Here is a 24,622-nt window from a genome sequence, read left to right on the forward strand (position 1 = left end):
TGCTGCCTCTGTGAAGGCCGTGTAGGTTGAGCCTATGGGCAATGTGCTGGGGTCCCCACAAGGTGGTCCTGCCCTGAGCTAACAGGTGCCCGCTGAGCGCTGGGGCTCCAAGTGCATCCTGGTTCTGATTTCTAGCATTGAGGGAAATGATTGACAGGCTTGGTGCAGACAGAAGAAGGGGTGTGGGTGTTGCTCTCTTCCACCTCCTAACTGGGAGGCCTCAAGGGGCCCTACTCTCAGGCTCCACTAAAGACTGGAAGAAAGGAGACCAATCCCCATGACCACTGCATGTGGCTTGACTTACGTCTCAGGCCTCTTCTTCTGGAAACTGACCAGGTTACTAACTCACTGGGTCCCCAAGCCTATCTTAAATAAGAGTGAGTGCCCCAAAGTGGGTTTGGAAGTGACAGGGCATGCTGCTTGTCTGTTAGGGAAGGCAGCTCCAATCCATGGCTCCCGAATCTTCTTTCCAGATCCCGTACTCCTCCTCATCACCCGGAACCTACGTGGTAAGTGCAGCTATGAATTCTGACTCTCTAGAGCATATGACCGGGGAGGAGAGCCACTCGGGGTCTAGTATGTTCTTCATGAGAACACATCTGAGCCCAGGAGCCAAATTACTCTCAGTGTTTAGGTTTTGTCCAGGCCTGGGGTAGCCCAGACTTCTCCAAAGCTGACCCAGGAGGGGACTCTCTTTCAGTGAGTAGCTAGCTACCCAGCAGGCTGCGTGTTCCCGTTTACTGCCTCTGGCTTTCAGTGGTTGGTGTGCGAGTGAGCAGATGTGTGCACATACCTGCTGTTGCCTCTTGGCTTGAGAGAAATACATCTAGCTTCCTTCAGGCTTGCATGCTTCAGTTCTGAGTGCAAGAGAGGCAGTACTTTACTAGGTACCAGGCTGGTCTGGGCACGGGCAGGTAGCATAGCGGTCTCCCCAAGCTTCTTAATGCCATAGGTTACTGACAACTTTTATCTCATCTTAGGGACCCCCTGGTGGTGGCGGCCCTCCAGGAACCCCCATCATGCCTAGTCCTGCGGGTAAGAGGGCTTGAGGGGGAAAACAAATGTCTGGTGGGAGTGGGGTGCTGTGTCCGAGGGCTCTGTTGCAGACCCTGGCCTTTCAGGCACTGCTTCCTGAGCCCTGAGTGCATGCTTTGCCAGGCACTGATACCTGGAGGCGTAAGGGCCATGAGCCCTCACTACCAACAACCCTAGTGACTCTTATATTCCTATACACTGCTTTGAAAAGAATAAAGTTGAGCTGAGGTCTGAAACAGGGTCTTGTTGCCCTAGGTGACTTAAAAAGGGTCTTTGTGTCTCTGGCAGTGGGAGACCAGGATTCTAAAGCATAGACAGACAGACAGACAGACAGACAGACAGACACACACACACACACACACACACACACACACACACACACACACACCGAGGTTCTGGATTCTAGGCTTCTGGTTCTCTGTGTAAGAGATTGTGTTTCCCTGTTTCTTTATCTGGGGAAGGCATGCATGCACACGAGGGCAGGTGCACACATGCACACATACATAGTGTCACAATTATCTGTCTACTGGCTAAGAATAGCATTGCAGCCAGCTGGGAGGAGTGCAGCATACATCCCTACCCAGCCCAAAATAGAGGGAGAATTTCTACTCCTGATGGAACATCATTAGCTGGCTTCCTAAGGAGACTTTCCTTGGCTAGGTGGGGAGTGGCTGGAGCCTCCCTTCCAACTCCCCATAAAGAAAATCAGCTCAGCTGCAGGGGTGGAGCTAGCTGCGGCCACAACTGGCTCCCGCTCTGGCTCCCACTCTGCAGCATTGATGAGCAGCATGACCTACATTCAGACTGGGTCATGCTAACCCACTCCTTATGTTAATGCGGCCCCAGCCCCAGCCCCAGCCCCTACCCCTCAGCCTAGCAGAGTGGTTCTGGATAACTTGATGCATTTTCCTTCCCTGGGTGGGGCTGAGAGGAAACACAGGTTGTGTCCTTGTGTCCTTGCTAAGCTTAGGGGACTGATTTGTGTCCCTGGGCTGTGCCTGCCCAGATACCCTGACATTCTCAGGTTTGGTTGAATGGTTTTCTCAGTTGAATTTTCTGTGATTAAAAACTTTGTGAATCTTCATTAAATACAAATTAGCCAGAAGATAGTGATACTTAGAAGAAATTTTAGGTGATAAAATACAAAAGAATGAGTTCAAGTGCCGAAAGTTTGTTTTAATTAAGAAGTGAATTAATCACCTGAACTCTACGGTTTCTACTATTCTACAGATTCAACAAATTCCAGTGACAACATCTACACAATGATTAATCCTGTGCCGCCTGGAGGCAGCCGGTCTAACGTGAGTCTGCCTTCTGCTCATTTACATACCAGATACCATAACAAATCATAATTAACTTCGTCAGCTGAGGGGAAAGCAAGCGTAATTGATTTTAGCCATTTGTTACCAAAGATGAATAAAATAAACCATCAGAAAAGTGATTAACTCTTGGGCCAGTCAGTCCCCATCTTATCGATAGTGGGAGGGGTGGGGCTCGCCCTCTGGTCAGGTGTGAGAATGCTGGCAAGGGAAAGAAAAAAACCAAGCTTCAGGGGGCTCTGGCTTACTACCCATCCTTCCTGTTCCCCGGGCATTAATGCTAAGGGTGAAACCTGAGGTGCCTTTGGGCACCTGCCTAACCCATGCGGATGCCAATATAGCAGCTTCTTTAGTGCCCTGCAGAACTTCCCTATACAGCATCTGCCTCGCTTCTGTAGTTGTGGAGAGGAGATAGCCTCTGGTGTTTTGAGCCCAGTTCCTGGGGTAAGACAAAAATCACACCAGGTATTAGATCCCCACATGTGGACTGCCCAGCGCTGATGATAGCGAACGTGTGATGGGGAATGAGTCCAGGACCTTGTGCACGTGAGCACATGCTGCCTCCTGTGCTACACCTCTAGCATTGGATACCATGTACATCTCATCTCTCAGCAGCCTTCAAAGGTTGTGTTCTTTGGCCTGCCTCCTTTGCCAGAGCTATGCGTTGAATGAGTGTGGAGAGCTCTCTATGATCAAGCCTTCCACCTACCCACTGCTATGTTTCCCCTCACTAGGGTTCTCTTTAATTCAAATACTTTGAACCATGAGATACCTCAGGGCATAAGTCCTGTTTTGTAGCAGTGGGTATAGAAGGCTGAGAATACTAAACCCATCCAGAGGCCCACTGGGCTGGTGGAGGCACTTATGTCAGATGGTCGTGCTTTGATGGTTTAGGTCTTTTGCCACCTACAGTCACTGTTGTGTTTTCACAGCCATTGGTGCTGTTGGGCATCACTCAGTCTGTGTCAACCCAAGGACTGTGGCCTCAGGACCTCTGCCTGCTGCCACAGTCTACTCTCAAGTTTGCATCAAGATGCTACTGAGTTTACATTAACTTTATGAATATTTTGACCGTGTATTTAAGAGGTGAGGTCATGAAACTACAAACCATGACAATGCCACGTGACCCAGACAGCACCAGAGTAAGCTAAATGACACACAGCTGGAGGACAGTCAAGACTATTACACTATCTAGACAGGTACTCCAGTAGGCAGAAAGCGGGTAGGGAGGCTCACACTCTTCCCAGCTGTGTTGGGACTGGCACATCCTTTGAACCAAAAGCTCTTTTTGTTCTTCAAAGTGACACTGGTGTCCATTCAAAAACAGTGACCCCCCTAGACAATGTGAATGCAGGCTAGAGTAAGCATTGCTATCACCCTGTTCCTGATTGCTCTGGAACTAAGTGCCAGATACAGTGCTTATAGTAGAAGTCCTTTGTGTGGACGAGATGGAAGGGGGTTCATAACAAATGTCCAGCCCCTTGGGCACAGCTGGGCTCTTTATGCTATACCAGTGATAACTCACATCACTGTAACACAAGATTGTGCACTGAGGTACAACTTAGGGTGAGAACACATTGCCTCACATGTAGGAGACCCAACAAAACAAAAAACAATTCCTAATGGTATTTTGATTTAAAGCTGGAATTCTATGTTATCTTGATTTCCTAAAGACTTTTCATGAAATTGCAAAAAGCAGAACTGGTCTCTTATCATAGCCAAGCTCCAGCTTGCTCATTAACCTGCATGTTCCACAGTTTTAATATCACACTTGGCAACTTGATCTGAGAGCCCTCACCAGTGGAGGGAGAGCCTCTCACACCCTGTGCCAGGACTTCCACACAGGGTGTCTGTGACAGCAGCCATCACGGTGAGAGTTTAGTAACTTGTCAGCTTGCAGAAGAACTTCATATAAATTTCACTTCATAGAAACAGAATGCCTCAGATATATATCTGTAAGATGACAGTCACTTGGGGGTGGAGAGATCGCTCAGTAGTTAAGAGCACTGGCTGCTCTTCCAGAGGACTCAAGTTGAATTCCCATTACCCTCGTGGCAGTTCACAACTGTCTGTAACTCCAGTTCCAGAGGATCTGGCACCCTCACGCAGACACTCAATGCAGGAACAACACCAATGCATGAAATAAAAATGACACTCACTGCTGGCAACCACAGGAAAGGGTGGTAAATGTTGTCTCTAAAGTCTCAGTAGTTTTGTCGAGAAGGTGGTAGTAAATGCCTTTAGTCCTATGCTCAGTAGTTCTACAAAGTGAGTTCCAGGAAAGCCAAAGCTACACAGAAAAACTGTCTTGAAAAACCAAAACCAAACCAAATAAACAAAACCTCCACAACTTACAGTTTTTGAGATGAGCTGGTGGTATAATCCTAGCACTTAGGAGGCAGGGGGCAAGAGGATTGCCATGTGTTCTGGACCAGCCTAGGCTACATAGTAGCCAAGGCTATATAGTGTGCACCATGTCTCAAAACATAAGAAAATCAAACATGAGACAGAGGATATCCATATCTAATCTGGAAATTTGTTGAGGAAAGGACAGGAAAAGGAATTGGAATCAAAAGGAGGAGTGTGCAGCTCAGCTAGCCGCTGCGCTAACCTCACATCACAGAGAGTGACTCAGAGTTTCAGAAATGAGGCTATAGAGAGCTCAGAAAATGCCATTGTCAAGGCCAGCCTAAACCGGCTTTCTCAAAACATTTCTTAAAACTAGCTCACTTGGATTTCCAGCTAGGTTCTCTCAGGTGCAAGTGTCCTCTGTAGTTGAATACTATTTCTTCCCGAGAAAAGGTTTAATTGAGGTGGACCTCCCTCCCCCTCGCTCGTGTGTGTGTGTGTGTGTGTGTGTGTGTGTGTGTGTGTGTGTGTGTGTTGCAAATGGCTGTCTCAGAACTTTTCAGATATTTCAGAGGTTGGGGAAGGAGGCAGAGGGAAGTTAGACATGTCAGGACAGGAGCATTTTTGAAAATATACAAAGCTTCCTTATTTCTTTAGTCACCCTGGCTACTACCTGCTATTGTTAACTAGCCCTCTCAGTTTGTTTAAGTAATGGTGTTTCTATATTAGAAAGTTTGCTACTTTATAGACAGTAGCAAAGCTGGGACAAGTGGCGCCCACAGCAAGTAGATGAGGTAGCCTCCCTCTTCCCCCTCCCACCAGCACACAGAAATGGGCCCAAGGACTGGGAGGTGGGCCTACTGTGCACACATGCAGTTCCACATTCCATTTCTCAGAACCCATGGGTTTATTTTGTTTTTGTTTTTTTTTAAAGTTGGGCATGTGCATGTGCCTGTGCTGCCAGCACTGGGGAGGTGGAAGCAGGAGGAACCCAGAGCTTACAAGTCAGCCATTGTGGCTGAACAGACAAGCTCCAGGCTCAGGGTCAAAAAATGAGGTGAAGAGTATTGGAGGAGATGCAGGCCTGGCTCCTAAGAGCAGTGGAGGAGATGCAGCCCTGACCTCTAGCTTCCCTGTGCAGCTGTGCACACACCCACATGCATACTGAAAAGTAAAAATTAGATAGAAAAGTAAATTACATATTGATGCATGCCTGTAGATGTAGCTGCTCTGGAGACTGAGGCAGGGAGATCCCTTGAACTCAGGAGTTCAAGGCTGATAAGGGACAAGCAATACAGAGTCACCTCAAAAAAATAATGAGAGGGTTAAGCAGAAAATCTACATAATGGAGGAAATATATATGATAAAAGAATTAAAGTCAAAATAAATTAAAGTCTAACAACTCCATAATAAAAAAGACAACCCAATTAAAAGATTGGGTAAATATGTGAATAGATGCTTCTCCAGCATTGTGCAGATATGCCATAAACAGGAAGCTGTTAGGAACGCAATTTAAAACAGAGCAAGTTGGGTCAGGCCATAGTGGCACACACCTTTGATCCCAGCACTTGGCAAGCAGAGGCAAGCAGATCTCTTAAGTTATAGACCAGCCTGATCTACAGAGTGAGTTCCAGGACAGCCAGGGCTACACAGAGAAACCCTGTCTCAAAACAGACACAGACACACACCCACAGACACACACACACACACAATCACAGGGAGGGAGGGAGGTGTTGATCAGAGCCATGGGCGGTGACTTGTTGGGGCTGCAGTAGAGAAAGCCCTCATCCACTGTTAGTAGGCGTGCTGAGTGGTGCAGCTGCTAAGGAAAATAGCCTGGCTCTGCTGGAAAGGGCAGGGGACTTTGTGACCCTGTAGTTGCGCTTGGACATACCTGCCAAAAGTAGAAATACCTGGCTGCAGAGCTGAGAGTAAATCGTCCTGCATGAGCAGATGTGTGTGGCAGAGCTCTGCCCCAGGCTTGCATCCATAAACAGGGACTCAGGGCAACCTTAGAAATGTGCTGAGAGGTCAGCACTGGTCCATGGAGACCATGGGGTGCAGTGTCCAGAATAAGACATGAACACACTGGCTATGCTGAGCTGACGGTGGGTGGTAGACATTGAAGTGCTGGTTGCCAACCAAAAGTGTGATGGGTCAGCTGTGTGGTCTATAAATGTTTTAAATTACTGAAACATTATGTGGAAATACATAATAATGTAATTTCAGAGTTGCCTGATGTGGTGAGAGATGTGTTGGTGAATATCTTTATCCCGTGCTTGGGGAACAGGCAGGCAGGTCTCTTGAGTTTTGGGGTAGCCAGGGTTACATAGGCTCTATATCAGAAAAACAGCTAAAACCCTGATTTTTTTATGTTGGTCATATCTATGTTAGAATACTGATGTGCATTTCTATACATGTGTGATGCGTGTATTATGTTAGCAACTGTAAACACTTTTTGTTTTGGTCTGGGACAGCTGTGTCTTAGGATCATAATAAGATGACCATTCCCCATTTGGGCTAATGAAATTTGTGCCTGGGAAAGGTGACAAAGATGTTGAACCTCACAGTTCAGGAAGGCCCTGCCCCTAGTGCCTGTACAGCCGGCTCCTCCAGTCTGTGTGCTGCCAGCCGTCTGGTGGTCTGGCGCTCACACAGCAGTTGTGGAATGGCTTCTATACTCTGTTCATTCTGCTAGGGCTCTGCAGCCTCCTCCTTACAGCCTGCTCTGATTTCCCTGCCTATCTCTGAAGCTATAGTCATGCCTTGTCTGTGGCTGTGTTTGGATCTCAGCCCCTCTGGCCCCTTTTCTGTTCGTGGTCGTGACACAGGTGTGACCCAGGTCTGTCCTCAGCGCCCAGCTCAGGCCAGGTGCCCAGCAGTCCTCCCCTGTCACACCATGTCTAGTCTTCCCACCCCCATTCAGGCTGCATCACAGGCACTGGCTTCCAGCATAGGCTCAGCCTTACCTCAGGACCCTGAGATGTGGCCTCTGTGCCTTTCTCCCTGAGGTAGGCTTGCCATGTGCAGACAGGATGAAGTGACATACTTTACCCATACCCCCTGAAACTTATAGCCCTATAACAGGCTCTTGTCCACTCTCTGCTCCACCAGGAGACTATGCAAAGCACTTCCCACGCAGGTGACAAGTTTGAATCATTTTGGTCTGCCTGTGTAATGAAGATACTTTTCTGAACAACCGTGGCTGGTGAACCAGGCACCTCACCAGGAGTGGATCGAGTCCTGTAAGGAGGCCCAAGGAAAATGGCGAGCTGCCTGTATATGGAACCTGGTGGCTTTAGTCTGCTTCTTTTCCCTCTGAGTTTGCTCTTGGCTATTATATAGACTCTGGTTCCTCCACTTAGCAGTCGGCCCTGAGGGCCAACCAGCACCTGGTGCTTAAGTCTGCACAGGGAGACCCATTAGCCTGAACATCCTGAGTGCTCTGCTAAGCCACTGGGACCAGAGGCCTGAGCCTTTGAAGGTGCTTGGGAAGCAGAACAGGGGTGCAGAGGGCCCACCCACTAACCAAGCCCTGCTTACCCCACAGTTTCCAATGGGACCTGGCTCAGACGGCCCAATGGGAGGCATGGGCGGCATGGAGCCACACCACATGAATGGATCCCTAGGTAAGCTGGCACCTACGCGTACTCCACCTATGCAGGCAGCAGACTCTGCTTTAGCTCCTCTGTCTCCTGGGCCTGGGACACTGTTTGCCTTGACTAGGCACCTAGAAAGGTGTCTAACAAAAGAAAACCTGCTGCCTATGCAGGATGTGGGGGTTGGGGGGGGTGTCCTCTCTAAATAAATAATGTGAACTCAAATGCAGACCCAGAGGAAAGGGTCCTTCTTAGAGGGTGGAGATCCCCACAGAAGATCCAGCAACTGGATTGGGCCAGGCATGTTTGTGCGTACATACTATAGTCCTTCAAGAACCTGAAGCAGGAGAGTCACAAATTTCAGGTCTGCCTAGACATATAACACACAGTAATTCCCTGTTTCAAAATAAAGAGAAAATGAACTAAAAGTGTAGTCCTTATTCAGGCACTCACTAGAGCATGCACGAGACCTGGTAAAATCCCCAGTTTAGAAAGAGGAAACGGGCTGGGCACACTGAGCAAGTCTTCAGTCCGAGCACCCAGGATACCAAGGTGAGCATGACTGGTTCATGGCTCGACTGGATTACATAGAAAGGTCCTGGCTTCAAAACAGCAAATGGGGCTGAGAAAATGACTTAAACAGTAATGTGTTTATTTGTCAAGCATGAGGACCGGGGTTTGATCCCCAGCACACATGTAAAAGACATAGTGGCCCACACTTACAGTACCAGCACTGTGGAGGCAGAAACAGGAGATCTGTAGTTGAATCAGCAAGTTGAATCCAGGTTCAGTGAAAGAACCTGTCACAAAGGAAGGTAGAGAGTCCCTGACAGTGACCTTTGACCTCCCCCATTGTACACACATACAGACATGAAAACATGTACCTACATATCCCCCAACCCTCTAGATCCACCACACTGACTCAATTTCTTCTTCCTCCTTAGGATCAGGCGACATAGATGGACTTCCAAAAGTGAGTGGCACTTGATGTCCCCTCCCTCAGTGTCATCCTGTCCCTTGCGTCAGGTTTTGGCAGCATGGACTCACCTGCTCATCTCTTTCCACAGAATTCTCCTAACAACATAAGTGGCATTAGCAATCCTCCAGGCACCCCTCGAGATGATGGCGAGCTAGGGGGCAACTTCCTCCACTCCTTCCAGAACGACAACGTAAGCCCTGCTGCACTGATTCCTCTAACCCTTTGGTCCCAGCGTTCCCTTAGGCCTGAGGACTCCATAACTGTGAGCCAGCCACCTGCAAAGCCCCAGCCATTCATTGGCTGTTTTCTGCCGCCTGGTCCTTCCAGGGCACTGTATGCAGACTGGAAGCCCCTGGCATTCACAAGCAGAAGGCTTGCAGCCCTGGATTGAGTTGGGGCATGTGGCCTTTTATGTCCATTCTCATTGTTGAAAGCATCTTTTGAGGGTCCCAGACTGTCCCCAGCTCACAGCACCCTCAGGAACCCTGACTTGCTAAATCCAGTTCCCTTGCTTGTCTTGCTTTTCCCCAAAGAGCTGACTCCAAAGGATAAGAACTTGAGGCCATTTGTGCTGCCCAAGTTCCTGGCAAGGACTGGAACTCAGCTGGTCCCAGAAGTGTCACCTAGCTCCTGCCTCCTTCACCTGTCCCCCTACCCATTGTGCCAGCAGGTTGGCTTTGGTCAGCACTGTACAAGTCTTCAGCAGGCTTTTGGCACATGGGCAAGGCCTTGGCCTCTCCTCTCTGCCTGATCCTCCACTGTGCTTTCCCCTGCAGTATTCTCCAAGCATGACCATGAGTGTGTGACCCCCTCTCCAAGATGCTGAGAGCCGGCATTGCAGGCAGAAGATGCCAGAAATTATGCAAGAAGAAGTGAGGTGTCGATACCAGGAGCTGGGGGAGGGCATCTCCTGCTCCCTCCAACCCTCCCATTCACTCCCCCACCTTCCCCAATTTTAGTTTCATGCAATAAAAAGGCCAAACTTTTATTCCATAAAACATGAAGGACAAAACTCAAAAATATATTTCAAGTCAATGGCCAGAAAAATCACACCTTCTCCCCGCCCAGAAGGACCTTTCTGTACATGACACTTTTTGTTGGGTTTTGTTTGTTTGTTTGGGATTTTACGTTGCTGGGATTTTAAATTTGTTTTCAGGGGGTTTCTTTGGGGGAATTTTTTTTTTTTAATGGAAGCTTCTAGCAAGCCCTATGCCCCACCCCAATCAACCTCTTTGCTTTCTTCTTTAAAAAAAGGAAAAAAGGAAAAAAGAAAAAAAAAAAGGAAAAAGAAAAAAGGCCAAAAAAAGGGAAGAGAAACCCGCAAGCCCTGCTGTCTGTCCCTAAGGCCTACCACCAGAAAAGCTAGTCTAGGTGTACAGTGTCAACTGACGTTGTAGCCATCTAAAAATAATAATAATAATAAACTGGACAGTTTACAGTTGGTGGTTTCTTTCAAAAGCTGTTTGGGAAAAAAGAACAGAAGTCAACCGTTTCCACATAGGCCTTGGGGTTTGCACTTGGCAAGGAGATGTAGGTGTCCGCTTCACTCTGGCTTGGCTGGCCATCACAACACACTGAGCCAGAGGACCCAGAGCCCCCAACCTGCTGTCACCCAACAGAGACCATCGCTGTGACCCAGCGTACACACTGTTCCAGGATGGCTGCCTCTTCTCCAGACCTCTCGTGCCCAGCCACTGGGGCCTCCAGTCCCTTGGTCCCCACTGTTTCCTGGCAAGAACCCTGCTGGCTGGGTAGTGGCCCAGGCCAAGGAGGAGAGGCCCCACCAACAGGATGACTACAATCTGGGCCATAGAACTGACCTCCATGTTCTGGTCCCGAGCTCCTCACATAGTGCTCACTGGCAGGGCGGGCTGAAGTTGCGGTTTTCTTTTTTTTCTCCTGTTTGTCCTTTTTCAAAGATGGGTGTTGGTTGGAATTGCTCTGTATTTGCTTGGAACTGGATGGACAGACTTCAGCATTGCTGTGGGGGTGGGGGGAGCACCAGCAACCAAACAGACACTGTTTCTGGTCCTGTTTTTATTTTCAAAAACCGATGAACCTGACGGTGGAGCCTGTCCCCTCTGAGGAGGGGTGACTTGGCTGCCCTGGCCTCTCCCCGTGGCAACCTTCGTGTCTTGCCCCGGAAGACACTGAGTTCTTTGTACATTTACACCCTCCGCGCCCTGCCCACCCTCGTAGCTGGTCTTTGTTTTCTTACCTCCCCTTTCTGACCCATGTATATCATATTATGTGAGATACCATCTGCCTGAAAAAAGACCTTGTGCGGATTCTTGGGAACATTGTAGCTGTTTCTGTGTTTTTTCTTACCTTGTAGTCTGGTTCTGAATTATGAGAGGAAAAAAAAGTAATTATGATACATTGTAGTTTGTGTACGATATATGTTGATAACGTTTTATTAAAGGGACATCTTTTTTCCGCAGCCCTTCCTGACATACTTGTGGGGACCTGGGTAGGAGCTGATGATACTGATCAGGAAGGAGAGGCTGTACCTGGTGCTGAATACAGTGGCCTTGGGAGGGATTTGGGGCAGGTGGGGAGGCCAGTCTTACCACAGACCCATGGAGACCTCAGGCTGAGGCAGCTTCAGTTCTCTGGCTTGCAGTCACATTTTACCTTCCAAGGCTTTGCTTCTACAAGTAGAGAACGGTCCCAGGAGACTGTTTCCTCTACGGTGGTGGGGAAGACAGCAAGGTGGCCTTGCCACGGTACCACATCCTGCCTTCTCCCAGAGGCCAAATCTAAATCTGTTAACTTCCATGCCCAGATGCCTGGTTTGGGGTGGTATGGGAGTCTGTAAGTACTAGGTTAATCTCCCACACAGGGATAAGGAGGTGGGAGAGGCAAGACTTGGGAGTGGGTAAAGGATTTCAGGAGTGGTCCAGAGTGACCTGTAGCTTACAGAGGGGCTGGACAGATTGTGGCAGATGCTGGTTGACAATGTTCACCAAATACAATTGAAGTCTTGGATGCATCTTCCAGGCACAAGAGCTGAATAGTGCTTGAGCAAAGTTCTTTCTGATTTTCTAAGGATCTTAGAACCAGATTGTAGTTCCCCAGATTGGCGTCTCACCTTTGTCAGTACTGGGGACGTGACTATGGATAGGTTAGTTCATCTAGACACTAACTGCTCCGCGTGGAGCGTGAGTAGTGTGTGCTCACCCCTTGGCAGCTATTAACTCGGAAGGATAGTGAGGTACAGGGAAGCTGGCAAGCTCTTCTCCGCAGTTTCTGACTGTTGGGAAAGCATCCCTTTGGACCAGCAAATGATGCAGGCTGTGACATCCACACCGGTGACTCATTTATGCTTCCAAACAAGAGCGGTAGAGGGGATGCTGTGTGGGAGAAGACATCCCAGCTCTGTCTCTGGGGGCGGGTAACCTGCCCTGCATCTGAACCCAGCACCCTACCACTTATGCCCCAGAGTAGCCATTAGAAGTTCGTCTTCTCAACATTGATGGCCACGTAGAACCTGGTTTTGGAGGAAAGGATTGGTCCTCATTCACCAGAATGTCATTACCTTGCTCAGGCCTAACCTAGACATTAGGGCCAGGCCAGATCACTGCTGTGAGCAGCATGAAGCTACCAGAGGGGAGGCCTAAAGGGGTTACAGAGTCAACAGATGGCCTTCGCTGCTGGAGCCCCTCAGCCACAGGCACTTGACTAAGGGGAGAGATCCCCACACCTGCCTTGGCTACCTTTTTTCTGGAAGCTGCCGCCAGAGAACCCGATTCAAGGCTGTCTATTTTACCTGAGGACCTAGCCTGGGCCTGATCATAGAAGAGCTGAGGGGCTACTCTAAGACACTGCAGCCCCCAGGAGCCTGAGCTCTGAGGGGCTACTCTAAGACACTGCAGCCCCCAGGAGCCTGAGCTCTGAGGGGCTACTCTAAGACACTGCAGCCCCCAGGAGCCTGAGCTCTGGGCATCTCCAGAGTCAAGAGCAGAGGGAAGCTGTCCGATCTCCAGGGGTGTGTGGCTCTCCAAGCCTTAGCTGTGGGCAAAGGAGGACTGGAGGGAACTAGTACTCTCAGCCTTGGCCTCACTGAGGGCTTAGCATTGGACTTGGAGGTTGGGAGCATGTATTGAAAAGACAGTTTAGTGGGTCTTCTGATGGGCAAAGACTGCCTTCTGAGGCCCCTTTCTCTTTCAGTCACCTACTCGTGTTTGGTGACACCTCCCTGCTAAGTAAAACCAGCCTTGAAGGATAGTGGTGGGAGAGAATTGCTTTTGCGGGTTAAATTGAGTCAGCTCAATAGTAAAGAAATCAGGTGTGTAGGCCTGTGTTAGTGACCAACTTAAGGAGTTGTTGGCATTTAAATGACTGATGGCTGGAGAATGGTTTACATGACTAGAGAATAGATCAAGATGGGTCCTCTGGGGTTCTCAGAGATCATAAATGGAACCAGGAAACAGCAAAGGAGGGCAGAGGTGAACCCCTGTGACCTCTTGCCCAGCACTTGATGCTCCGTGTATGATTCCCTGGCAGTTTGTTACCTGAACCTTGGGTGTCATTGTGCGTTCCTATCTGTTCCCTGGAATCAAGCCCCCAAAGCCCCACAATGAGAAGGCTCCTCAGCTGTGGCAGCTGTCTTGAGTTCTCAGGCCCTGTGCTAATGAGTCAGTGTCTGCCTTCTCTGAGCCGGTGACTGGCTCCTGGCTGGTGCTCAGTGGGTGTTTGTGGAGGAACACTGAAGGTTGCTGAGTCAGTCAGCCCTGTAACAAGCTCAGGACGCCTGTTCCAGTGTTCAGGCAGGGCCTTAGGTGTGGGGGAAAGGAAGCCTTTGTGAGTATCTGCTACTGCAGATCCAGAGGAGACTAGTTATTGTAAATGGCAGACTATGAAGTCTTGGGGACAGGGACTGTGGCTCCCAGCTTGAGTCTCCCAGTCTCAGCACAGTGTACATAGTACTAGATCAGTGTAAACGGCTATGTTGCCAGAGGTGTAGGGAGCCTCAGGACTCCAGTCCTGACTCTTTAGTGGGGGGGGAGGTCCCCACATCTGGGTTAGAAGCCTGTAAATTATGTATGTGTTCTAGGGAGAGGCACATTGCTCTCCACAAGCTGAACTGTTGAGACATGGAGCCTAGATGGGTCGGGTGAGACGTGGCCTGATGTAGATGGCTTGAAGCACAATCTCTCAGGTGGCAGTATCCTGAAGAGGAAGTGCTGGCCTTGCTCTGCCTGCCCTATCAACTGAAAAGTGGGGCTAGCCTAGGAAAGAGACAGCAGGCTACCTGAGGTTCATCATTCCCACCTCCAATCTTTTTAGGGAAGGCCCCTACTGGGAGACTGTGTGGCCCAGCAGGTAGAGCTGAGGCCAGGATAGCATTCCTTTTAGTGCCTTAGGGCACTTACTCTCCAGGACACCTGAAAATTGAAGGCAGATGCTTGCAGAGGGTGCTCCCCCATGGCAGGGGGTCAGGTGGGGGCTGCCTGTGTTTGAAGAGGGTCTGGTTCCCAGGACCCAAGGTGGGTGTAGATGGCAAAGTGGAAGATACACAAACAGGCTCTGGAGTTAGGGCCAGCTCACTCTGACAGCAGACCTGACTTTGGCTGCATTGCCACCTCTAGAAGGTCTCTGGAGGCTTGGCTACCCAGTCGCTTGCACTTCCTCTTTTGGCAAAGATGCTCGGTTGCAACTCTGCAGGTTCCTCCAACCTTTACCCAGCTCAGAGCTCACAGGCTCCAAATACTCTCCTGCCTTGCCCTACTCTCCATTCAGGCCTTTACCATGTGTCACTGACTCAGAGACTGACACTCCACGTACCCTCTCTCTGGTCTGGGAGGGCAATGCTAACATCATCCTCAGCTGCTAGTGATTCACAAGTATGCCTCCTCCTGGGAACTACCTCCCTCCAGATCTTACCTTCTCCTAGGCAGTGGCCAGTAGCTGATGTGGGCCAAGGTGGTTCTATCAATGTAGTATCAAGGTGCCTCAATGTAGAAGTTTTCTATGTAGGAATGCAAATCCTGTGGCTGCAGGGCCTGTTGTGTCTGCTCAGCATCCACAGCCTTGTATCAGGTCTGGCACATACTAGATACTTGAGGGAACTATTGAGAATGGATCACATGGCTGCCAACTTGTCATCCAAGACAAGGAAGGCCTACTAGAGTTGCCTGTATGTAAATACATGTCTCTCGGAGTTCCCAGGATAGAGGTGGGAGGTTTGGGTTCCCCATACCCTCAGCATTCATGTGGGCATATTAAAGAGACAGCTTTCAGGTCCTGTGCCTGCTTCAACGGATTCAACTTGAATAAGTGAACTGAGCTTGAATAAGTGAACTTCCAGCCTTCCAAGTGAAATCACAAGGCCTCTGGCAAGCTTCCGCCTGGGACCACCGAGAAAAGCCAGCAGAAAGTGAACCCCTTCCAGCTGGGGCTTCGAGAAACTCCAGAGCGATCTGAGGGAAGTCTGACTAGGTGTAGCCCACCTAATTCAAAGGTGGAAGATTGTGCACAGGGGCTTTGTGCTCACTCTGCAGTGGACCTGGGGCAGCTGGGTCCTGAAGGCTGTGGGGAAATGGCCTCCTCCCAGGCCAGACATAATATAGCCCAGGCTGGGCAGGAATCCCCAATATACGCAAGGATGACTCTGAACCTCTTATTTTCCTGCTTCTACCTGAGTATTTGGATTATAGGTCCATCTCCGCTCTCAACGTGAGGGAGCTTTTCAGTGGGTTGGGCACATTCAGGTTCATTATGAGAGTATCATTTTGGCCCCAAGTCTATTGCTAAAAGTCTCCTGGGCATCTCATGCTGAGTGTGACCCTGTATCCCCTCTTCTCTCCTCCCCTACACAGCACTTCTTCCTTCAGACTCAGGCTACCAGATAGCACTGTCCTCAGGCTCTGAGATACAGACACAATGTCACCCCATAAGAAAAGCAAAGTGGAAGAGTCAAGGCGGTTGGGCACAGGGGAGTTGGCAGTTGTCACCACATTATGAACTTCCCAGGTCTTCATCAGTAAATTATGTGGGCCCTTCAGCCTCCTCAGTTCCCCCATCGCTATGGGTGTGAGCATACCCACCACTCCTCCTGTCTTGATGTGGAAAAGCTGCACTTTTGTGTTCAGTTTGGTTCTCTGTGCTGTGGGCTCTGGGAGGTCCACACTCTGGAGCTAGGGGAACATGGACTCCCAGCCCTGGAACACTGGCCCATCCGGGGTCATCATCCGGTCTCAAGCGGCACGGTCACAGGCTGACTGTGCTTACTGAGAGCCTTCACCCTCCAGGCTGGTCATTTCTCCCTCTTCACCGGCCATCAAGCCAGTCCTGATAGACTTGGGCTGCCTAGGCTTCCAGCCATCGCTGTCACTACAGAGGACTACCAAGGTGGCCTCCAGCTGGCTGTCTCAGTCATCTGCCAACTCGCCCTCAGTGCTCCCACCTGTGTTGAAAATACTTCCTCTGACTCAGCAATTTCACTGCCAACAATTTACCTGATTGGCCACGCTGGCAAAAGCAGACTTGGAGCCATGAGCAGGGATGTTCGTTGCTGCATTTCTAATGACCAGGACCCAGAACAACCTGTATGGCCATCTGCAGCCACAACCGCTGTCCAGGAAGGTAGGGGTGGACCTTGAGACTAGGTAAGTGTACAAGGAGGACATTAAGTATACACAGCTGTGTGCTTAGGGCACACAAGTCTTGAGAAAAGGACTAGGAATTGCTTGGGATGAGTAACTTCTGCATTTGTCTAAATCCCCTCAGTCTTTACCTTCTGTTTTCAGCCTGAAAGGCAAGGTTGAAAAAGCAGCAAGGCTCACTGGACCCCATGCCAGTCACCTACCTCCCTTGGAAAGTCCAACCTGTTGAAGGTCTCATGAGGCACCCAACCTCTACCTCAACCCTCCATGTTCCACATTCCCAGGCACCTGACATGCCAGGCTCCTCCATCTTTCCTACCTCCCCAAGTCCCACAGCTCCTTGCTCAGCCCCAAAGCTGGCTGTGAGGTGGAAGGGTACAGCCCAAGTGGGACAGACATGGCCGAGTGCTACTGTTACCAAGCTACAAGGCCTGTCTGTGCTCTTCCCATAGGAAGCCTGGGTACTCAGAGCCATCTCACCCAAGGCCTTTCTCCTGTGGGAGGAGTGGCAGTTACCCAATCATCTCCAAGTTAAAAGTTCCACGTACGAACAATGTGGCTCTCAGGTCTGCTGGGGACCCCACTGAAGCCTCAGGTGCAGTGGACAAGCACCATCTCTTCCATCTGTGCTCTTCACAGGTGCTAGGCCTAGACTAGATTCTCCCCCAACACTCACAGGGCCTCTGTCCCTAGGTGTATACTAGGAAAGCTGACTCAGAATGTCAGCTTTGGGAACATGAGGCCACTTCTTATGGTTTCTCATCATGCCTTCCACGAACCCATCACTCAGTACTTCTTCTTCTTCTTCTTCTTTTTTTTTTTTTTTTAAAGATTTGTTTTGTTTTGTTTTTGTTTTTTGAGACAGGGTTTCTCTGTGTAGCCCTGGCTATCCTGGAATTTACTCCGTAAACCAGGCTGGCCTCGAACTCAGAAAGCCCTGCCTGCCTCTGCCTCCCAAGTGCTGGGATTAAAGGTGTGTATCACCACTGCCCAGTGTAAAGATTTATTTATTTTATGTATATGAGTACACTGTCACTGACTTCAGACACACCAGAAGAGGGTATCAGATCCCGTTCAAATGATTGTGAGCCACCATATGGTTGCTGGGATTTGAACTCAGGACCTCTGGAAGAGCAGTCAGTGCTCTTATCCACTAAGCCATCTCTCCAGCCCTTCACTCAGTACTTCTACCAACTACACACAGTGGCATTTACTGTACAACTACCCTGCTGACCACAAGGCACAATGTAGAGCAGGACTTGATGTTATTTGGAGCGAAGCCCATCAAGCAGAAAACCAGGAATCTATAATAATGAATGTTCTCTCGGAGTCTCTACAGTCACTGAGGAACGTTCATACAACTTGAATAGCTGAACAGTTAAGAGCACTGGCTGCTCTCTCAGAGAAGTAGGGTTCAGTTCCCAGCACTCACAGCTCACAACCAGACCTCCTCTTCTGTCCTTTATGGGCACTAAGCATCCATTAGTACACAGACATATGTACAGACAAAACCCTCATATGTTGAAAAGAAAATATTCCACAAGAACTCAGCACAGGTTCAGAGTACCTACCATGAGGGAGGAAGACAAGTAAGTCTAGAATCTTCAAATTTAGAAAGGGGACAGAGATGTGGCTCAGCGAGACAGTATTCTTCATAGGTTCAAGCCCCTGAACTGAATGAAAGAAAACAAACACCTAAGAAAGGGACAGTGTGTGCCATATGCCCAACAGTACTCTAGACGCTAAGGGAAGAGGAGAGCAAGGTCAAGACAAGGCTGGCTACACAGCAATATCTTGTCTCAAAGACAAAGGAGAAAGGAAAAAAAGAGAGTGGGGAGAGTGGGGAGAGAGGAACACACACACACACACACACACACACACACACACACACACACACACACATATACAACAGAGACGGGGGGGTGAGAGAGGGAAGAAGGGGGAGAGAGAGGGAGAGAGATAGAGAACCCCAAACTCAAAAAGAAGTGATCTTAGCTTCAGGATTAGGATGAAGAAAGGCAGGAGGCATCATCTGAGTCCACACGTGTGCAAAGCACAGCTGGTGCAGGACCTGTACTTTAAGAGGCAAGGAGGCACAAGGTGTGGTCTGCATATAGCACATACCGATGTCTCACAGACAACTCACACCAATGCAATACTAAGACTTTTATTTCCATCGAGACGACTAGACTGAGAGAGTGTGGAAGGCTCGCCCAGGCTCCAGCATCACCATCCCAGGGCATGGGCTCTTCAGAGGCAGGAAGGTGGGACATCAGACCCCAGAAAGTTCTTAGTTCACACAGCACCATGCAAGTACAGAGCTAAAAACTTCCTGAATGTCTCTGGCTGGAAATCAACAGGCCCAACAGGTTCCTGAAAAACACACAGACCATTATGATTCTACTACCATTTCATGGCACCAAAGGACATGGGTCACTATCTTAGCGTCACCAGTGCCTGGCGGGTCACTGTCATCTCCTGATCACCTCTCTGTGAACGGGAGCTCCGAGGAGCTGCTGCTGCAGAAAGGCAGGGTTCCTGGCACCTGCCAGCCATGTCATCTGCTACCACTGCTCTGGCTCCCTAAGTCCCTCACTCCAAGCACCAGGAAGTGACAAGAAGCCACATTCCACACTGGTTTGTAGGTCCCTGCTCTCACGGTGTTGAGCTTGTGCTCACTGCTAGAGGCCCAGGAGGGATGTAGATCTGGCTCCTAACCAAGAAACCTCCAGTCAGGTGTTTTACTGACAAGAAAATGTGACAGCTCTCATTACAGGAGCAATAGGAAGAGGCCAAGGTGCTTGCATGTCTGACTAACTCACTGACTCTCACAAACGGAGGAGGGTAGGAAGAAAAGGAAGGTGGTTTAGACAGAACAGTGCATTCAATAGCACAGGGGCACAAATGAAGGCAAGGACCAGGGCAAGATTAGAACTCAAGCCCATGGTGGTGGGGCTCAGAAGCTACAAATGAAACTGGAGAGGTTAAGTGGGAGCTCTGACCAACCTTGGAGTTCATATTCTAGGAGAAAGACACCAAGCACTGACGAAGGGGGTGACTAGTACTGTACACAAGGCGGGGTGGGGCCGGAGAAGGGTCCACACTCCCACAGCATTTCAAGGGGAGACACACTGTGAGGCTAGAGAAGTACCACTGAACCAATTCAAACTCCAAAGGCCACTCAGTCCACCATCATATTGGGCCTGTGTGGGGATTAGTGGGTCACACAGCCCACAGCACCGTGTTCTGTCCTGTCATCCTCAGAGCTCTCGTTACATCCTAGCCTGAGCTGGTTTAGACATCTTCATTGTCACTCCCCAGACATCAGAGTGGGCTCTCAGCTGAGCCCCAAGTGTAGCAGAAACAGGGTCATGGGAAAAGATCCACATGGCTGTCAGGGACTCCAGTGCCTTCTGGGGAGTTTAGCAGTTAACCACAAGGCGACAAAATGATTGTGCTCTAACAGAGCCCACAAAGGCACTGATGCAGGTGGGGAGTAGACACAGGAACATTCTCCCACAGCAGGAACTGAAGAGAAGGGCAGGCAATGTGAGTGTTCAGTGTTCCCTTGACCCCCCTCCCAGACCAGGCCCAACTGCCAGGAGTCAGGGCCCTGTTGTAACCACCAGGCACCTAGACTTACCACCACCACCTTTTTTTTGATGACCGGGCGACACCAAAAGTGCCGGTAAAGGAGCTGGTCTGAATCTGTCCATACCAAATTCTTGACGCCCTCACTAGAAGCCAGATCTGTGGTGTTCAACTGCAACACCAGGAACTGGAAGACACGGCCATCAGTGCCCACGCTCTGCACAACTATTGGCTTCTCCAAGACTTTGGCTGTGTTCTAAGAAAAGTGGACAAATAAACAAACAAACCATGTAGTGGAATAGTGCATACCAGTCAGCCTCCCTTTACAACACCCACTCGCTTCCTTTTTATGGCTTCATCTCAGGGCAGGTAAGGCAGAATACAGAGCTCCACAGTCCACACTCCAGCCTCTCCTTACCCAGACAGGCCTTTCCTCACCCAACTAGGCATCTCCTCATGCAGCCTGGCCTCCCCTCACCCTGCTGACTTCTCTTCACCCAGTCAGGCCTCTCCTCTCCCAGTTAGCCTGGCCTTCTCTGCCTCAAGGCCCCCAGAATCTGCCCTGAAACTCCAGTGATAACTCCCACACCTCACTGGCGACTGACTACTGGACAAGCCTTGATGTTCAGGCAAATGAGTTGGGAGGTTAAAGGTGGGAACCCCTCAAACCTCCACCTTACCTGATTAGAGTGACGTGCTAGCAACAGCTAACCCGGAAGTTTACCATCAGACATATCATTCAGTTCTCACTCCATCTGACAGAGGAGACAGACTCAATATGGTAACCTGACTTGTCTCGAGTCACAGAGACAGACTGAACATGTCACCATCAGTCTTGCTCTGGAAGATCTGGCATCACTGGGTACTTCTGAAAGCCCGACTGTCTGCTCTGCAGTCACCTGAGTTTTATTTGCTTACTGCAACTTATGGTGGGTCACATTCCTGGAGGATGTGCTCCTGGCATGTCACTGCCAGGGCCTGTACTGATCTCATGGTAACAGTAATGACACCACAGTTATGGGATCTCACCCAAATGCCCAGGTCCCCTGCCTGACTTTACTCACCACTCTCATAAGTATAAGTACATTCCTATTTCTCAAAGAAGCTGGGGTTTGGAGAGGTTGGTTCAAGGGTAGCCTGAGGCATAAGCTAAGTCAGGTAATCCCACTGTTCCAGTCTGCATGTGGTATCCTAGCACACCTGACAGCAGAACCTCTTCCGTTCTAACTCTATGGTCTGCCTCTGTACACTTTGTACCAATCCAGACTGTTACTGGCCTAAGAAGCAGGGCATTCCTAATGCAAAAACGCTCATGCTTTGCCCCTCCAGAATTCACCTGACTTTAGGACTACCTAATGGAAGTCCCAAGTGTGGGCCACACCAGGGCTGCTGGTCTTATAAATACCTGTTCTTAGCTGCATGAGAGATAAATAAAAAGTGAAGTACCTGTAAGTGTTAGCTGAGATTCCGTATTGACTCTTATCTCCCTCTACAGATCAATAAAACTGCAGGTAGTACATAAATTTCTCAGCAATTTTACCTTTTACATGGAGGCTCTTCCCATAACTGCTCAACTTCACAGCCCCAGGAATGATTTGTACCTGGAGACAGCGGGGAGGCTGCTTCTCCTATCTATCTGGGTAGCAATTAGTCAGCATTGCTACGTAGGCCCTTCTGGCAACAGCTGGCAGACTACACTGAGCCTGTGGGCCGGAGACGTGGTAAGTGGTTGCTTCCTTCCTCAGCCTAAACTGAGGGCAGCACATCCTTTTGAAGCCTTAGGAATCACAGATCAATCCCTGCTTTCCTTCTTGTTAGCTGTGGGATCACAGGTGATTTACCTAACGGTACAGAGTTCAGGAAGTATATAGGAGGGACGGGACTAGAGCCAGCTGTCCACCACCCCTTTCATGTTAAGATGTAAGAAGGCCACATGAAGAGCCACAGCTGCCAATCTTTCTGGTTCTATTTCTTACCATGATGGGGATGGAAAGTGGGGGCTCTCACATGTTGGGAAGGTGCTCTACCACTGAACTACGCCTCCAGTTCACACAGGCTCTCAGTTGTGTGATAAGGAGCATAAATTAGCCTCACACTTTAGTGTGGTGTTTCCAAACTCAAGCTTTCCATGAGCATCACTGGAGGGCTTCTTAAAGACTGACTGACTGCTGAGCCTCACCTCAGAGCCTCTGAATCAGTGGCTCTGGGAAGTCCATGCCCATCAAGCTCCCACGTGAGGTCCTAACGTCCCTCCAGAACTGTAGTTGAAGAACCACTAACATCAACAACTTGTTAATATGTGGGATGTGTTAGGTGATCGCTACAGGACAGTTAATTCTACTCCTTACTCATGCAGCCATCCAAACCCAGTCCTACCAATACCAGATGGATGGAAATCTGAATCCCCTCATGCTCAGAAGGACTTTGGGCCTTAGGTTCTAACTGGGACCTGGGAGAACAGCAGGAACTCTCAGAAACGTACCCTATATTTCTACCCCTGTACCCCAACCAGGCTTTTCCCCCATTTTGAGACAGTTCTCTATGACAACCTCTCAGCCTCCAATCTACACCAGCTAGGTCTTGGGACTTCATCTTAGTAGTAAGGTATCTTGGGTCCCTGAGCTGAGGGTGCTTTGCCTGGGCCATCGGCAAGGCCTCACTTCCAAAGCCTCCTGATAGTGCTGTGTGCTCCAGTTCTGACCCTGCAGCACACTGGTATGTGGAGCCCATAGGCTCTGAGTAGGGTGCCCCTTGTTCCTGCCCTTTCCCCATGCCTCCTGTTGGAAAATGAAGGGTGAGTGCTTAGTTCCCTGTCATCCTACGGCATGCTGGAAAGGGGTACTCTAAATGACACTCAGAGGGCCACTGTGTCTAGACAGAGCACCAGCCCCAGGAGAGGTCAGCAGCTTGCTACAAGTTGAGCAGAAGTGCATATTCCTGTAATTCCTTAGTCAAACCAAAGTCAGTCCCCGGGCCATCCTTCCTGAAAGTAGTCTTCGCAGCAGGAGGCCAGCCCAAGAGAAAGCAGTTCCACGCTCTTCTCCACACATACCCCATAGAAGAGCCTGGCCTGAGCCAGGGCATTTGCGAAAGCAAACAGGAGCATCTTAGCCCTTAGCTGATCTGGACGAAAGCGATGTGGCCGTAAATTGGCCTTTTCCAAGAAATACAAGGTGTGGGGATGGGGGTAAGGATAGCCCTCCCGGAATCCTGCAAGAGAACAGAGGAAGAGTGAGGAGAGAGAGTCACCAGTGGGCAGAGAAGGGATCATCTTGACGCTAGTACACAACTACGCTCGCAGATGTAGAGATGGCTGCTGAGGGGCTGAGGCAGAACCCAGAGGTAGCCTGTAAAACCCAGAAGGCTTTCAACATCACTATCTGGCTCATCCCAGAAGATGCTTCTCAACCTGCAGCAGGGACTTCCTACACACATCCCAACTCTGTCCATTCGTGATTATCCAAGCGCATGTGACAGTACCACTAAATCATGGAGAACTATGGCTGCTAAGAAGGCAGTACTCTATTAGGAACAAAGGACTTGCCTCAGACCTCCCAACTTCAGGCATGACTGAAGTGCTCACTGTCACGTCATGAACCTTCTGAGTAGCTACAAATAAACCTCTGGTGAGTTGGGGGCTACCTGGAATCAGTGTAAGTGGGTGAGGAAGGAGAAAGCTGCTGGGGACATGGGCTCTGAAAATCACAGAAAGGACAGCCCAGGCTTTCCTGGACGCCTTGGTCCTTCAGGCTGCTCCACTCTGTAGCATGTATGCCCTGAGCTCTAGATAAGAAGCAAGGAGCGCGCATGGAGCCGCTGCTGCCTGTGAGGAGCTCACAATCTAGAGGGAATCAGACAGGAAGATCAATCACATCCAAGCAGAGATGTGGCAAGTCAGGGTGACTCAGGGACTGTGGGAAGATAAATGAAAAGTCCCTGATTGAGACTGAAGTTCGTCATTTCTGGGAGGAAGTGATTCCTAACATGAATTGCAAACCATTAAGAGTTAGGAAGCTGGCTGGAGAGATGGCTCAGCAGTTAAGAGCATTGGCTGCTCTTCCAGAGGTCCTGAGTGCAATTCCCAGCAACCACGTGGTGGCTCACAACCATCTGTAATGGGATCTGATGCCCTCTTCTGGTGTG

The 24,622-nt window shown here is 49.7% G+C and overlaps 2 protein-coding genes across 9 annotated transcripts in view; one reads left to right on the forward strand and one right to left on the reverse strand.

Moving 5' to 3' along the window:
- The window catches only part of Ssbp3 (single stranded DNA binding protein 3), a 140,561-nt gene extending 128,840 nt beyond the window's left edge, over positions 1-11,721 (forward strand). For 4 of the 8 annotated variants that reach the window (XM_031378054.1, XM_031378057.1, XM_031378060.1 and 1 more), the window contains 7 exons: positions 432-509; positions 981-1,035; positions 2,266-2,336; positions 8,254-8,332; positions 9,247-9,275; positions 9,370-9,471; positions 10,058-11,721. In XM_031378054.1, the coding sequence (XP_031233914.1) occupies positions 432-509; positions 981-1,035; positions 2,266-2,336; positions 8,254-8,332; positions 9,247-9,275; positions 9,370-9,471; positions 10,058-10,087 (444 nt within the window). In that variant the 3' untranslated portion in view covers positions 10,088-11,721. The remainder of the gene's footprint in view (positions 1-431; positions 510-980; positions 1,036-2,265; positions 2,337-8,253; positions 8,333-9,246; positions 9,276-9,369; positions 9,472-10,057) is intronic. The other 4 variants (XM_031378058.1, XM_031378061.1, XM_031378055.1 and 1 more) reach the window with 3 other exon arrangements.
- A 7,318-nt stretch (positions 11,722-19,039) lies between these two features.
- The window catches only part of Mrpl37 (mitochondrial ribosomal protein L37), a 10,886-nt gene continuing 5,303 nt past the window's right edge, over positions 19,040-24,622 (reverse strand). The window contains exons 5-7 of the mRNA XM_031378062.1: positions 23,532-23,689; positions 20,532-20,735; positions 19,040-19,261 (exon numbers count right to left, since the gene is read on the reverse strand). Of these exons, the coding sequence (XP_031233922.1) occupies positions 19,184-19,261; positions 20,532-20,735; positions 23,532-23,689 (440 nt within the window). The 3' untranslated portion in view covers positions 19,040-19,183. The remainder of the gene's footprint in view (positions 19,262-20,531; positions 20,736-23,531; positions 23,690-24,622) is intronic.

This window comes from Mastomys coucha, unplaced genomic scaffold, assembly GCF_008632895.1.
Source record: "Mastomys coucha isolate ucsf_1 unplaced genomic scaffold, UCSF_Mcou_1 pScaffold18, whole genome shotgun sequence".
Classification (NCBI taxonomy): Eukaryota; Metazoa; Chordata; class Mammalia; order Rodentia; family Muridae; genus Mastomys; species Mastomys coucha.